This window comes from Myxozyma melibiosi, assembly GCF_037950935.1.
Source record: "Myxozyma melibiosi strain Phaff 52-87 chromosome Unknown BZA70scaffold_1, whole genome shotgun sequence".
NCBI classification, from domain to species: domain Eukaryota; kingdom Fungi; phylum Ascomycota; class Lipomycetes; order Lipomycetales; family Lipomycetaceae; genus Myxozyma; species Myxozyma melibiosi.
In genome coordinates, this window is record NW_027042915.1 from 1909003 (window position 1) to 1922761 (window position 13759).

General features: G+C 50.4%; 7 protein-coding genes across 7 annotated transcripts; 3 read left to right on the plus strand and 4 right to left on the minus strand.

Annotated features, from left to right (window-relative positions):
• Positions 1–348: 348 nt before the first annotated feature.
• On the minus strand, positions 349–1463 carry BZA70DRAFT_272240 (emp24/gp25L/p24 family/GOLD-domain-containing protein). Its single transcript, XM_064911619.1, has 4 exons — positions 1278–1463; positions 1057–1216; positions 922–1004; positions 349–858 (listed from the first exon to the last, which is right to left on the minus strand). Exons 2-4 carry the CDS (start codon positions 1187–1189, stop codon positions 415–417), a joined length of 660 nt encoding a protein of 219 aa, XP_064770833.1. The 5' UTR covers positions 1190–1216; positions 1278–1463; the 3' UTR covers positions 349–414.
• Positions 1464–1465: 2 nt separating this feature from the next.
• Positions 1466–2156, plus strand: BZA70DRAFT_272241 (Tctex-1). The gene is made up of 3 exons (XM_064911620.1): positions 1466–1679; positions 1741–1779; positions 1832–2156. The coding sequence occupies exons 1-3, from the start codon at positions 1629–1631 to the stop codon at positions 2132–2134; spliced, it is 393 nt and encodes a 130-aa protein (XP_064770834.1). The 5' UTR covers positions 1466–1628; the 3' UTR covers positions 2135–2156.
• Positions 2157–5463, minus strand: BZA70DRAFT_272243 (Nup133 N terminal like-domain-containing protein). Its single transcript, XM_064911621.1, has 3 exons — positions 5041–5463; positions 3627–4985; positions 2157–3570 (listed from the first exon to the last, which is right to left on the minus strand). Exons 1-3 carry the CDS (start codon positions 5306–5308, stop codon positions 2231–2233), a joined length of 2967 nt encoding a protein of 988 aa, XP_064770835.1. The 5' UTR covers positions 5309–5463; the 3' UTR covers positions 2157–2230.
• A 787-nt stretch (positions 5464–6250) lies between these two features.
• Positions 6251–8919, plus strand: BZA70DRAFT_25896 (fork head domain-containing protein). The gene is made up of 2 exons (XM_064910847.1): positions 6251–7035; positions 7091–8919. Exons 1-2 carry the CDS (start codon positions 6383–6385, stop codon positions 8829–8831), a joined length of 2394 nt encoding a protein of 797 aa, XP_064770836.1. The 5' UTR covers positions 6251–6382; the 3' UTR covers positions 8832–8919.
• Positions 8920–9353: 434 nt separating this feature from the next.
• BZA70DRAFT_25934 (uncharacterized protein) lies at positions 9354–10130 on the minus strand. The gene is made up of 2 exons (XM_064910853.1): positions 9998–10130; positions 9354–9938 (listed from the first exon to the last, which is right to left on the minus strand). Exons 1-2 carry the CDS (start codon positions 10010–10012, stop codon positions 9447–9449), a joined length of 507 nt encoding a protein of 168 aa, XP_064770837.1. The 5' UTR covers positions 10013–10130; the 3' UTR covers positions 9354–9446.
• A 127-nt stretch (positions 10131–10257) lies between these two features.
• On the minus strand, positions 10258–11553 carry BZA70DRAFT_272249 (chromosome segregation protein Spc25-domain-containing protein). The gene is made up of 4 exons (XM_064911622.1): positions 11211–11553; positions 11085–11150; positions 10881–11027; positions 10258–10813 (listed from the first exon to the last, which is right to left on the minus strand). Exons 1-4 carry the CDS (start codon positions 11455–11457, stop codon positions 10485–10487), a joined length of 789 nt encoding a protein of 262 aa, XP_064770838.1. The 5' UTR covers positions 11458–11553; the 3' UTR covers positions 10258–10484.
• A 54-nt stretch (positions 11554–11607) lies between these two features.
• On the plus strand, positions 11608–13745 carry BZA70DRAFT_272251 (SWR1-complex protein 4). Its single transcript, XM_064911623.1, has 6 exons — positions 11608–11899; positions 11967–12078; positions 12156–12235; positions 12293–12373; positions 12429–13193; positions 13255–13745. The coding sequence occupies exons 1-6, from the start codon at positions 11791–11793 to the stop codon at positions 13539–13541; spliced, it is 1434 nt and encodes a 477-aa protein (XP_064770839.1). The 5' UTR covers positions 11608–11790; the 3' UTR covers positions 13542–13745.
• The last annotated feature ends 14 nt before the right edge of the window (positions 13746–13759 follow it).

Consider the following 13759-nt stretch of genomic DNA (forward strand, 5'->3'; position numbering starts at 1 on the left):
TGCTGCCATCCGGCGGCGTGGTGCTGGCCCTTACGACGATAGATTCGGCCCCACCATGCTCTGCTTCTTTCTCCTCACTGCTGTCATCGTCAACTTCTTCCTCCGCCTCAATTCGCCTTAGTTGCTCTTGCTCTTGGGTGCTGTTTATATCTTTCTTTTCCTCCCTACAGTTATATACTTTGCTTTCCTCACATAACACACCTTTTTTTGTATAATACGGTCTTCTATTCTATGTTTCTTTCTTTTAGTTTTATGGCATTTCGTCTACTTGTGAATCACTCGTCTCATCCTCGTCTCCTTTACTCTCGTACTCTTCATCGCGACTGAATATAGACAACTCAATAAGAATGTTCTCATTACTGCACTTCACCCGCTGTAAAAATAGGTAAAGATAGAGTCTTAGCTATATACACACTAAACCAACTTCTGCTTCACAAAGAATCCCCGCAAATGATTCAGCTGCCACGCACACGTAGCCCCAATCACAATCAACTGAATAACACTCCATCTCACCACCCTCGCGTTCGTCCGCTCGCTCTCGTTCCTAAACTCCTCCTCCCGCTCCCGCTGGAACTGCTGCTCGCGCTTAATATCCGCCAACCGGTGACTGAGCTCCTGCACCTTATCCACAAGCGACGTAAACGTCTCCGTCGTGCGGTGGTCCTTTGACAGCACGCTCGTCTCGCCGATCGCAAGATCGAGGTTAAACCGCACCGTCGAGTGAGAAAACCACCCCGCGCTGCCCGAACTGGCTTGGAAGCAGATCTTGTGCTCGCCAGAGTCTGCCGCTGTGAATGTGAACTTGCCCGAGGCGGATCCGCGCTGCGAAACCACGCGGTGGTTGTTGTCAAAGATTTCCTATGCGCGCGTCAGTCTCGGTCTTCCTCACTTCATTGTTCTTCTTCTACAGTGAGACCCTACCTCAACAGTGATAAACACGCCTAGCGCATCAGGCTGGATGAATTTCCCATTATCAGGCACAAACTCCTCCGCATTATAAAATCCTAACCATCGTAAGCACGCTGCCAGATCTCACAAGAACACTAACAAACATACCAACCACAAGAGTATTCTGCGGCAGCTCTTCCAGGAAACATTTCCGATCAGATCCTTCCAAGAAGAAATGAAGCGCAGACACGCGACACACAAGTGCCGCGAGCAAAACTAGAGCAATAAAACGCGTGCTCATCTCCACTTTCACGCAGGGGCACTAATCCTTTAGATGTCAGTACTCCGACTCCTAATACCAAAGAACGTACAATCAATTATACACATACAGAATATGCAATGACAGTAAGTAAACGCGTTCTCTCGACACAATCCACAATCCACAAGAGCAGGCTGGAGCAGTCGAATCAGTTCTGCAGGCGCGATTGATTCCACAGGAGTCGGATCCAACCCTCGACGTGGTCGTTCAGGACGACGCTGACTTTGATGTGAGGCGTTTGTACACATCCTCCTTCGAGGTAAATACATCGCCATCTGCTCTGTTTATCTGCTGCTTTTGTTGTTCAATACACTCGACGCTTCTGTTCAGTTATCTCTAAAGTGTCTTGTTGTGTACTATTAGACGACTGGCTAAAGTATCGGTGCAATACACCCCGCGCTCTCAAGATCATCCTCACAGCATGACCACCCCACGGCTTTCCGCCCAAGGCACAAAGCTGGCCGCCAATTCAGTAAGCCGCCAATGATCTACTACCTCTCTTCCTTTCTACATCTACTGATCTACTCCCTAAGCCTATACCCACCGCGAAACTAGAAGACATCTGCTCAAAAGTATGCAACCCACCCTTCCTCCTGCATAGCACGATCTAACTCACTGCACCAGGCCCTGTCAAGTATAATACAGCCCACCACAGTCTACAAGCACGACTCCACCGCCTCCTGGAACGACGCAATCATAAACACCATCCTCAAATCCCTCGTCGCAGAATCCTCGACCTGCAAATACGTCGTCTACTCCACAATCATCCAGAACGAGCCCGCGGCAGTCGCCCGCGGCATCCACTCCACCAGCGGCGCGTACTGGAATAATGAAAAGGACGGCTTGTGGAATTATAGCTGGACTGGCGGCGCGGGGGACGAGGGGTTGTATGTCGTTATAAGTATTGCTTGGATTACAAACAAGTAGACCAGCTGCTTTAGCATGAGGTTAATTTTTTGTTGTTAATCTGACATTGTATTGTACATAAGTTTAACAGTCGTAGTAGATCATCACTCTACGCATCTACTCCTCCATAGCCTCACCCCCCTGCTCGTACTTCTCATCCTCCTCCACCTGCTTCTCCTTAATCTCCTCCAGCGTATCCTCAATCTCCTGTAACTTCTCCCGCACCTCTCCCCCACTAATCTGCGTCTGTATCGCGCACAACTTCGCAATACTGGCCTGAACCACCCGATTCGCCAGCGGCTCCTCTCTATCATTCGACACCTTCAGCAACTTATCTCCCGCGCTCTCAAAGTCCGCCTGCTGGATATCGTGGATCCACGCCATCCGGTCGTACTCCCCCGAGCTCAGAAACCGCTCAAGGTACGTCTTATACCCCGGAAACGCCACAAACAGCTCCGAAATATGCCCAGTATCAATATAATACTGGTAAACAACCGATGCGAAATCGTACCCGTACGTCTCAAAATACCTGTTCAGCCTCAGCGCAAGCAGCTCCTGCCTGTCCGCCGTCTCCTTGCCAAGCTTCTCCAGCTCACTCTTCTCCTCCCGACACATCTCCGCCAGGGTGCGGAAATCCCGGTACGTCTCCGCGATACTGTACGCCTGCGCGTTGTAGCCGAACCCCATCAACGGCTTAATCCACGTCCCGCGCTGCTCGAGGTACAGCGCCGTCAGTTTCTCGTACTGATCGCGCGAATCCGGTAAGCTGCTGCAGTACGCTATCCGCTCCTCGTACGATTCGCAAAGACACTTCACCAGCGCGACCAGCTGATCCAAAAGCTGCTTCAGCTCGCCCGAAAACTCGCTCAGCTGGTCTTCCGACAACTCCCACAGCTGCGACGCGAGCGCGCGCGACACATCGTACTGCTTTCCCAGCGCCGTCAGGATCTCCCATGTCGACGTCCACGGCTCGGTCGTGCTGGGCGGGTACTGTTCGAGATGGAATAGCTGCTGCTCAAACGCCTCGCGCACGCGGTAGGCGGACTTTGCGAGAACAGTCAGCAGCATCTCGTTGCTCTCGATAACGTGCTTCAGCATCTGCCCACGGTGGCCCGACGCCGTCTGCGCGCGTACAAGACTCTTGGTCGAGAACGCGACCGCAAGATCCCCGATCTTCATGCTCTCGACACGGAACCACTGCTCGTCGTAGTTTTCCTGCTTGGATAGGTCTGTAATCACTTCCGACAGCATCCGCGTACGTCCGGGCATCGACGTCCACGCCACCCAGACGTTGCGAGCGGCTTCGCTCTTTTCGAGCTTCGTCAGGGTTTTTATGCGGCACTCGGTAGATAGAGACGGGAAGACGTATTGTAGATGCTCGGCTAAGCGGCCGAGAGCCTCAGTCCGGAGTGAGAGGCACTCGGTGGTGTCGGGGTACTCTGTAGAGTACACAGAGCCTGCAATGTGACTGTTAGTAACAAGTTTGGTAAAACATACAACTGGATAAACTTACTTGAACTGATAATCTCGTCACTCACTTCGGTCAAAGCCTGCTCGACATCGCCGACCTCATAGCCGACCTCGCGGCCTCGACCGAAATCCACCGGATTCTCCTCCTTGAATCCGTAGTACACGGCCTGTTCGAGTTTACTCTTGATAACATCAACGCTGGACGCAACAACAGTGTACGACGACTCGTCTTCAAATCTCTCGATTCGGATCACGCCCGCGCGGCGGGCTACCAAGATGATACCGGCGTGTCGCGTGATTTGGTTGTTTTCATGTACGATATCCTCGGTACCGGAGAAAATGACGTCGATCGTGTCCTTTTTGAATTCAATCACGTCTTCCCATTTGAACAGCGTAGTTGTTCGCGTCCGGGTCCGCTGCTGTTGGAGCACTGTATCCACCATGACAACCGCGTGAGACAAAACAATGAACGCTGTATATCCCGGCTTGGGAAGAAGCAGTCGAGGTCGCTGGGAGGACGGAGAAGTGTAGCATGTGATTCTATGGGCCGAGATAATGCGGAAGTCATTGGTGACGAGCGAGACAGTGAACAAAATGTAATAGACCTGCTCGAGGCCAGAGTCTTCGTTGTATATGAACGAGGCCAGGATTAATCCCGTAGACTCGTCGTCCGGTAGCATCTCGATGTCGTGGACTTGGAAAGTCTGCTCTGCTCGTGGGTAAACACCGTCAATCGACTGGAGCAGCTGATCCTTGAGCTCCATCTCAAACATCAGTTCGTAGTGTGCGCTTCGAGAGCACTGCCAGAGAGTGACTGCACCTCTGACATTCGCCGTAACCACCATGCGCTCTCCACGCCCTATAATCTTCCCCGGCTTGATCGCCACAAGATCTCGTCGCGTGCTGCCAAATTTAAGCACCCCTTTGAGATTGCTCCACAGGCCCGTGCCGGATCCACGCATTCCTGTGCATGTGATCCCCGGTCGTCCAGCGGCGTCGTGCAAGGCAACCAGAACGAATCGACCGGAACTAGTAGCAACAATCACGCCGGCGGGCTCTATATTTTGCAGATACTCTAGAGTCTCGCCCTGGTAAAGGCTGATCAGCGCCTCGACGCCCTTCTTGCGATGTAAAAGACCTTCGGCAACGACGCCGCCAACGGCCTCCCAGTAGGTGATTTGGCCAGAGAGCGGGTTGACGAGAACCAGTCCTGGTTCATCGCTTCCTGCAGAGGGTGAGACCAGGACGCCTAAGGGAAGGGTTCCTGTTGCGTTGGAAATAGGGAAGGATATTGTTGCCGGTAGACGATCTGGGGAGATGTAGCGCCAGACGTATGCGGAAGCAGGCGAGATCAAGAGGGCAAAGTCTGTAGCAGAGTCTAGATAACCGTGGAGAGTAAAATCTGCTTAATGTCAGTATTTCGACTCGCTGTAAGTTTTTGAACAAGTCCGACGCACCTTCTGAAGTCTTGAGAATATTTGGGAGCGCTGGTAGCTTAAGTACACAGTACTTTGAATTCTTTGTGTACTCAATCACGCTGTCCTTTGCCTTCTGCTCTGCAGCAGTTGAAAGCGGGACATCTGCATTCGCCTTCGACGCCAGCGAGACAGCGGTCTGACTTGAATCCGCAACGGCCTCTGACGGTTGACGAATCAATCCGGAGACCTGTCGACTGCGTCGCGCTTGTAACCTGGCCGATCGCCGCTGAGAAAGTGCAGACGACATTGCCGTAAATGCCTCTGTTTGTTATATTTGTTTTCTTGTCTATGTGATGGTCTGAGTCGGAGCGAGAGATCCGACTGTCGTGGATGCTGATCGGGGCCGAGAAGACGCGTGTTTGGCGGATTTGTTGTGGTTTCTGCGAATTTTTGCTTGTTCGTGGCCGCCGCACGCTGATTTCTGATTCTGATTTCGACAGGTATGTTTTACATTTATTGCAGCATATAGCTATTTAGACTGTGTAGTTGTTACTAGAATCTTTGGGTTTAGGTTATAATTGAGTTAATAATAGAAAAGATGCTGTATTTCGTAATCATTCTAGAAACAGAGCATCACAGATCCGCACGGTGACTATCTCAACATGCAATACTTCCAAGACAAACGAACAATATCTCGACTTCAAGAACAGAAGATGAAGGCAGAAGTTTGAAAAAAATCAAACAATTCGGTCGACAGAGTGTCATAGATTTAAACTGCTTCATATATAGCGAATGAGGTCCACAGTGCGTTGGTAGTAGCCAGATATCAGATCAGATCAGATCAGTTCACTGCACCTAGTACACAATATTGCTAGGTGGCACTTAGAAGCAAAAACCAATACAGCTGTCAGTAGATATCGTAAATTTCAGTCTCAAGCACACCGGAATACGTAGACAGGACGACTACGAAGAGAAGCCCAGATCAGGTCGACTGCTTCCACACAACGGCCCGAGAAGTAGATGCCGACAAGAAGGCTGTCAGAGGTTAGAACACTTCACAAAGACACATAGATCGCTCCCAATATCTCACTTCTTAATCAACATAAACACAAAACTACCACAGAACAATCATCAAAACCACAAAAGAATCAAAGAAACCACGAGCCATCTGCAGGTTCTCAAACAATAACATCCCGCACAAGTGCAACGACGCCGAGTGCACCCAGCGCACGGGCATTCCCGTTAATCGCATCTCGCTCTATCAACATCTCAGATACTCCCAAGCACCACCCATCCACCCTCCACCCGACTATGTCGCTTGCCGGAAACTGAACTACTCCTGCGCTCACCGGACCCGGCTCTTCATCGATCACAAGCTCTAATGTTTGCACTGCCGAACGCAGACCGTGCTCAGCCGGCAATGCAGACGCTCACCCCACTGAATGATGTGGAGATGCCGGACACGGACGTCCATCACGAACAAGAGGACACCGCACAAATGCCTGCCCCCAAACACGAGCTCGACAACAGCAGTACCCAGCAGCCTCCTGACCTTCAGCAGATGACTCTGCGGCCACCAATGTCTGCCAGCGCAGACTCTGACCAGCAGTCGCGTATCTCCGCCTACGCTCGCCTAGATTTCGCGTCGTTCACGTTCTACGTGCAAACTCTGCAAGTGATTATGGGCAGACGTGTGGAATCTGCGGGCTTCGGCGACGGTTCAACTCCAGGTCGCTCTAGATCGCGTACGCCGATGAAAATGGACCCCAACACGCCCGGAGCGGGCGCAAGCCAAGTCGGCACAAGCAACTCAGGCGCGGGCGCTGGAGCTGTGGCTGCTGTCGCCGGAAATGGCGGGGGGAGCGGCAGCATAGACGTACATCTGGGAACTGCAAAGGCGATTTCAAGAAAACACGCAAAGATATTCTACAACTTTGCCAACCAGCGATTTGAGTTCTCTGTCTTGGGACGCAACGGCGCGTTCGTCGACGACGTGTTTGTCGAGAAAGGCGCAACCGTTCCTTTGAATCACGGGTGCGTGTTTTTTCATGCTCTGAGCAAAGATAGCACGATACTAACTTTTATATAGCTCGAGGATACAGATCGGACAGGTCGGCTTCTCGTTTCTTTTGCCGTCTGGGGGCAACCCGGAATCCGGTGCTACAACTCCGACGCACGCCATTAAGCCGGCTGACGCCATATCTCTGCGCGACGAGAAATCTATGCTTCCGCTAGCTGAAAGTATAGCAATCAGTACTTTAGAAGGAGAAGAACGAAAAGCGTCTGCTTTCGCAGAGGCGCACGACGCGCACAGTTCTGCGGAAATTCCTCTACCATCCGGACAGATTTCTGAAGGCGGACTGAACGATGCCGAACTGCGCATGGTCGAGGCACTCACGAGTGCTACTAACGTAGCTGGCGGCTTTGGAGATCTTGTGTCTGCCAGCTCGCCCGGAAATAGCACCATTCTAGCTGATGAGGCTGCTACACCGCAAAACAAAGCAATGCAAGCCAAGGCGAAGGCAGCAGCACGCAAGGAGAAACGACACCCTTCACCTATTTCGCCGTCGCAAATACCCCCAGAGTATCGCGAGAAGCCGTCCAACTCTTACTCAAGTCTAATCGAGATCGCTCTACGAACCTATGCCACCGAGCGTGGAATGTCACTATCAGAAATCTACACAGCCATTCAAAGCATTTTTCCGTACTACCAATACGCTCCTTATGGATGGCAGAATTCTGTGCGACACAATCTTTCGCTGAACAAGTCATTTATAAAGATCGCTAAAGAGGGGAAAGGCTGGCTATGGGGACTAGATGAGGAGCTTTGCCGAGAAAAGGAGGCAAAGAGAAACAGGCCGTTAGTGAAAGAACGCAAAGAACAAGAACGACGAGAGAGAAAAGAGCGCGAAAAGAAGGAGAAGGAGGAACGAGAGCGGAAGGCGAAAGAGGAGAAGGAAGCATTGGAGCGCGAACGGAAAGAGCATGAGAGATTGGAAAAAGAGAGGAAAGAAAGGGAGCTTGCAGAGAAGAAGAAGGCTCTTGCTGCGATTGCTCAAGCAGCTGCGGCAAAGACAGCTGCGTCGGTAGCAAAGGGCGGAATGGTCCCGGCTCTTCCACGAGCGTTGGCTCCGGGAGGCAAACCGAAAACAAATCCTCTCGGCGTGCCTCCATCAATTCAAAAGTCCCAGCCCACAAAGGCGCCTATCAACAAAGACACTCTCAAAGCCTTACAGCTTCTCCAGCAAACTATCACCGCCCAGCTCTCTGCTGGAGGATCAAAGGCTCCGAATACAACCACCGCGGGAGCGCCAGCGCAAACTACTCCCGCTGTCGCAGCGACTCCCTCTCTCGAATCGAAAGCGGACGTCGGACTGCAGCAGATAGAGCGGCGGCCAAGCGACGACAACCGTCCACAACCCCATGCCACGACTGCCTCTCCACAGCCACCAAGCTCTCTGCCATCTAATAACGCTGCGGCACTAGTCGCGGCACTAGCTGCTGCGCAGAAGAAGTCCGGGCAACAAGCAGCAGCAGCAGCAGCAGCAGCAGCAGCAGCAGCAGCAGCAGCAGCGGCGGCGTCCAAGCCAGCTACTGCACCTGCTCAGCAGCCCACTCGGCCTGGAGTTCCTCCAGCCAAAACACCACAGCAGAACGCTAAGGCTGCTGCTATAGCTAAAGCGCTGATGATGACTTTGGCTCAGTCAATGAACAAGACAAGAAAGCCAAGCACTGGTGCTCCCGAAGCGGGAAGTAATGGCGGATCGGGTACTCCAAGTAACCCCGGTACGCCTGTCGGGGTTCCTTCGTCATCTGGTACTGACAAATAATGGCTCTGAGAGGAACAAGGGCGTTTAAAGTTGTATGTGTATTATTAATTTTGTTTTTCGGGAAGGCGTTATCTTTGGATGCTGGAATTCGTACTATTGTTGAACTGTTGTGTAGAATATGTGCTATTGATTGAGTGATCACTGTATAATAGATGAATTGAGGTTTAAATGGGATATGCTAGCTAGAGTAGAGATGGTCAGAGACCTCAGACTCCTGCCGTTAGATGGTGAAGACGAGTTTCAAGGTCGGAGCAGCTGCAATATAGGCGATCAGATTAGGTATCGACAGAGTCAGAATACAGATATCAGAGAGAGCAGTAACAGTCGTCGTGGAGCTTTGCTTTCTTTGCCCATGTCTTTTTTTTGTCTATGTTTTTTTCTTGTCTATGTTTTTCTCTTTCTCTTGTCTTTTAAATTCAAGGCAGGCTGATTTCTGTTTTTGTTTTGCTTCTCAATAAGATCACCGCGCCTTTGTCAAATTCTTTTTTTCTGTTCCTAAACATTTTCTCTTTTCAACGAAACAAAACGCATGCCGGTAAACTACATATCATTCTATCATACACGCAACGAACTATCACCCTTGACAATGAGTTGCACAAAAACCCAAGCGGGCTTCTAATACGGAGTGAATCCTCCGCGACCGCGTCCCCGGAAGCCGCCTCTGTATCCGCCTCTGGGGAAGTACCCACCTCTACCGCGTCCTCGGCCTCTACCCCGTCCGCGTGCAGACATACCCGGCACATTTGTTCGTTTCGGCACGACTTTCAAGTTGCGGCCGCGGAATAAGCTCTCGTTGAGCACGAGCGCGTTTGCCACGAAACTGGGCTCGGCAAACTCGACGTAGGCAAACCCCTTGGGATGACCGGTGAACTTGTCGAGAAGGATCGTGACGCGGTTGATTGTGCCGCAGCTCTGGAAATGCGACTGGATCTCTTCTGGGGTCGATTCGTAATCGACGTTGCCGACGTAGATGCTGCGCGCATCGACGTCCTCTTTATCCTCCTTCAGCTCTTGACCTTCCTTTTCTAACGATTCTTGCATCTCTTTGAGCTTCGCGGCTTCGGCTTCCATCTCCGCCACTCTAGCCTTCATGGCTTCGATATCATCCTGGTTGGAGTTAGATCAGATTCACCTAGCCAGCGCTCGCTACTATAGATCGTGCATACCTGATTGTCCGACATTTCAACGTATATATCCCACTAAATAGATCAAACAGATAGAGAGCGTCCAAGATCTTTGTAATATGGTATATACAGCAACTTCCCACCGATGTAACTGTCGACACTTTTGCAAAATTTGTGTGGATCCTGACGTAGTACTTGGACTATGCACTCGAGGGTTTTGTGGTTATGCAAGTCACGTGATGACATTGTTGTGGAAGACTGTAAAGTGATGACGATGGTGATGATGATAAATCTCTTGTACACTGGATTGAATAGTCATTCGGGACTGGTTCTATATGCTTGATATTGCTCGGATCGTTTCTACTACACTGATATTTTACACGGAGTACGTGGGTTACATGGCCACAATGCTACCTTGTGCATTAAAAAAAAACCAAAGAGGAAGTACCCTGTATTTTATACAATATCCGAAAATAACCACACCTAACCAACCATTAAAGATCATCAGCTCTCATCGTCAAACTGCTCATCACAGCCCGCTTTCCTTGAACGCATTGCGAACCTCTTTGAGGAAGCGCGCAAAGTCTCTTGTCTCATTCAATCTATTGACGATTCGTTCCAACACAGATTTGTTGAGACTAGGCTCGCACTTTGAGACTTCGTAATCAACAGACGTGAGATCGACAACAACGTAATACTCCTTGTCCCAGTTGGCTTCGCTGATGAGAGTGAATATGATTTTGAGATAGTCGTCGTCGACACCCTCGATACGCATACCAAGATTCTGTTCCCAGAAAGCAAGCTCCGGAGCATTCAAAGATGACTGAGCCAAGATCTTGGACCGCTCTTTAGACCGTTCTGATACAATAACATCATTAGCAAATGAACAGACAGTAATACAACTAACAAACGCGGCTTGTCTTACCCTCTCGCGCCTTCTCTAGCATCTGCTGCACCTCTGATATCTGTTTGACCACGGCATCTCGAAGAACTGCAAGTTCTTGCTTTTTGCGAGTGAATTCCGAGATTGACTGCTCGGTCTCTAAAACTTCCTGCTGCTCGCGCGCCATTTCTGTATTGCTCTGTCAGTATAGTCATGGGAGCTTACAGGCAGTATTCGGGTATTTACCTTCAGATATCTCCTCTTCTTTCTCCTTGTACCATCGAATCTGATTAAGCATCTCGGTTTCCTTTTCTGCAAGCAAAAGTGTAAGTTAGTCAGAAGCACACCGTCAAAGACTTTAACCGCGCGTACCTTTCCCCTCCTGAATCTCCTGCTCGAACGCATTTCTATCCTCCAGGATCTTTTTCCGGTCGTTGGCAACAAACTCGTCAAATTTTGCTTGGAAGATATCCATCTGTCTTTTCAGCCTGTCAAAGTTGAAAGTGAACTGCGGGATCGAAGGCGCTGAGGATCCAGACGGCGAATTGAGCACGTCTGCGTTGCCATTTTTGAGATCCAAGGCGTCAATGCCTGATCTCAGAGAAGAGATAGAAGTCATATTAAGAAGTACGTCAAAGATTCAATATTGTAGCAGATAGCGAGCAGTCAGGAAATAGCGAGGTTGATCAAGTAGAACACACGAGGAGAACGCGATGCGGCGATAGAGCTGGGCGGTGAAGATGTAAACAAACAAAACGAAACCTTAAATCGATTACATAAGTTTGGTGTTGAGCCCTAGCCCTATGTATGTGACTTTTGGTTTTCAGTCTCCGGGCAGCCTTGCAGGTGTTGTTGGAGTTCAACAATAATATGCTGTGGATGTTCACGTAGCATATTATAGTTGGTTATTGGATATTTCATAGCTGTGTGATTTGCTGCTGACAGTTTTGCAATGGCTTCATCCGCCGATGTGCGGGACATGCTGGACTTGCCTGATAGGCAAGAGCCTTCGAGTCGACCGCCCCCCGCGAAGCGCACCAAGACAGAGGGCAAGAGGTTTGGTAAGTGATTATGATTATGTGGGTGGGGTGGTATGGAATAGTTGAGCTAATGGAAATTTGAAATCAGATGGAATGAACAGAGAGCTTCAGAATTTACTGGGAGACAATACACCAGCCGTGACAGTCATCGAGAACAGATTCAAGGCAAAACCAAATTGGAAACTAAAGCCTACACCTTGGTCAGTAACGATACGCGTCATTTTTATCTGGGATACGGACTGTCGTTTGGCTGACAGAGAATCATTATTCTATGCAGGGTGTGGTCGAAGTTCAAGAATTCAGCCAGGAGCGATGATCTAGAATTTAGTCATTGGGTGCGCGGCACACCATCAGAAGGTATGCAGTGGGTTATGTGGTCAAATACGCGTTCAAATCTAACGTTTATGTGTGAAGATGACTATGTGTTTGCAAAGTTCAACATGCCCGTCGACGTGCCGACGTATACCGAGCAGGAATATGAGAAATGCTTAGCAGGTATGGAATCATGTGCTTTAGGAGCGATCAAGAGGCGCATACTAATCATCTGTAGATACGGCCTGGACTCCTCGTGAAACTGCATATTTGTTTGATCTGTGTCGGGAGTATGATTTGCGATGGCTAGTGATACAAGATCGCTACGAGTATCAGCCCGAAGAGAAAGAGCCACCGTCGATAAGAACCCTGGAAGACTTGAAAGAACGATACTACTTTTGTTGCCGCAAGCTGATGGATTTGAGACGCGAGGAAGGTACGATGGAATGGACACCGCGGGAACTGGAGCTTTACAATGCTATGAGTTTCAATAAGGATAAGGAAATGGCTCGGAAGCAGTACTTGGAGAGATTACTGAGCAGATCACCAGCTGAGGTTGCCGAAGAAGAGAGACTGATACTTGAGTACCGGAAGTTGCAGGAGTCGTCGAAGAAGTTGGTACAGGAGAGACAGGACCTCTTGCATCTGCTAGAGTCACCGCAGACGTCGTCTTCGTTCGCGCAGTTCCAGTCTAGTCAGGGCTTGTCTCAGCTCGCGGCTAATATTCTTGCAAATGACAAGAACCGGAGGAGAAAGGCAGTACCAGAATCTGCGGAAGCGGCGGCCCAGCAACCGGCAACACAGAAAGGCGCGCCGGGACACGGCAGTGCACATGGGAACGCAGGAGGACATGGACAGCAGCCGGCGCACGCACACGATGCAAAGGCATCGTCATCGACTCAGCACAATTCGCCTGCGGCTGCTACTACGAAGGTATCGAAGGCGGATCTTGTGCAGTCTGCTACGGCTAAGAAGGTGGCCAAGAGAGTGGCTCCGGGTGAAGGTATGATTACGCGAATGATGTGCTTGAACTATCGATTGCAAGTCTGACTAACGATCTACAGAACATCTATATGGAATTTCGTATCACGACCGGCTAACGCAAGGCGTGTTCCTGCGGTCGTCGAGAGTGAGCACGCTGAAGCACACGGTGCAAGCCAAGGTGCAGTCAGTGCTTGCCGAGCTCTCGATCTCGTCTAAGCTGGCTATGCCTACGGCGAAGGTGTGCGAGCGCTACGACGCGTTGCAGCAGCAGATTACGGTGCTGCTGGACGCGAAGAAGCAGGCGGACAAGCTCGAGGCGGAGGTGAAGGTGCTGCGGGCGCAGAAGGGGGGTGGCCAGGCCGAGTAGCTACGGTATTGGAGAATGATTTGTTATAAACATGTTTATGGCATTAGTCATTGCACGTAAGAAGTTCGTAATGAAGATGACGCATTGTCGCCACAGTGGTTGGGGGGGCGCAGGCGGTGTTTGCGCAGATGTGCCGCAGTCTGCGTTAAGCTGGGTATAAAAACACAGCAAATGCTTAATAAAGAAGAGGTGCTCTGGGCCCCGGAATATTCCTCGGC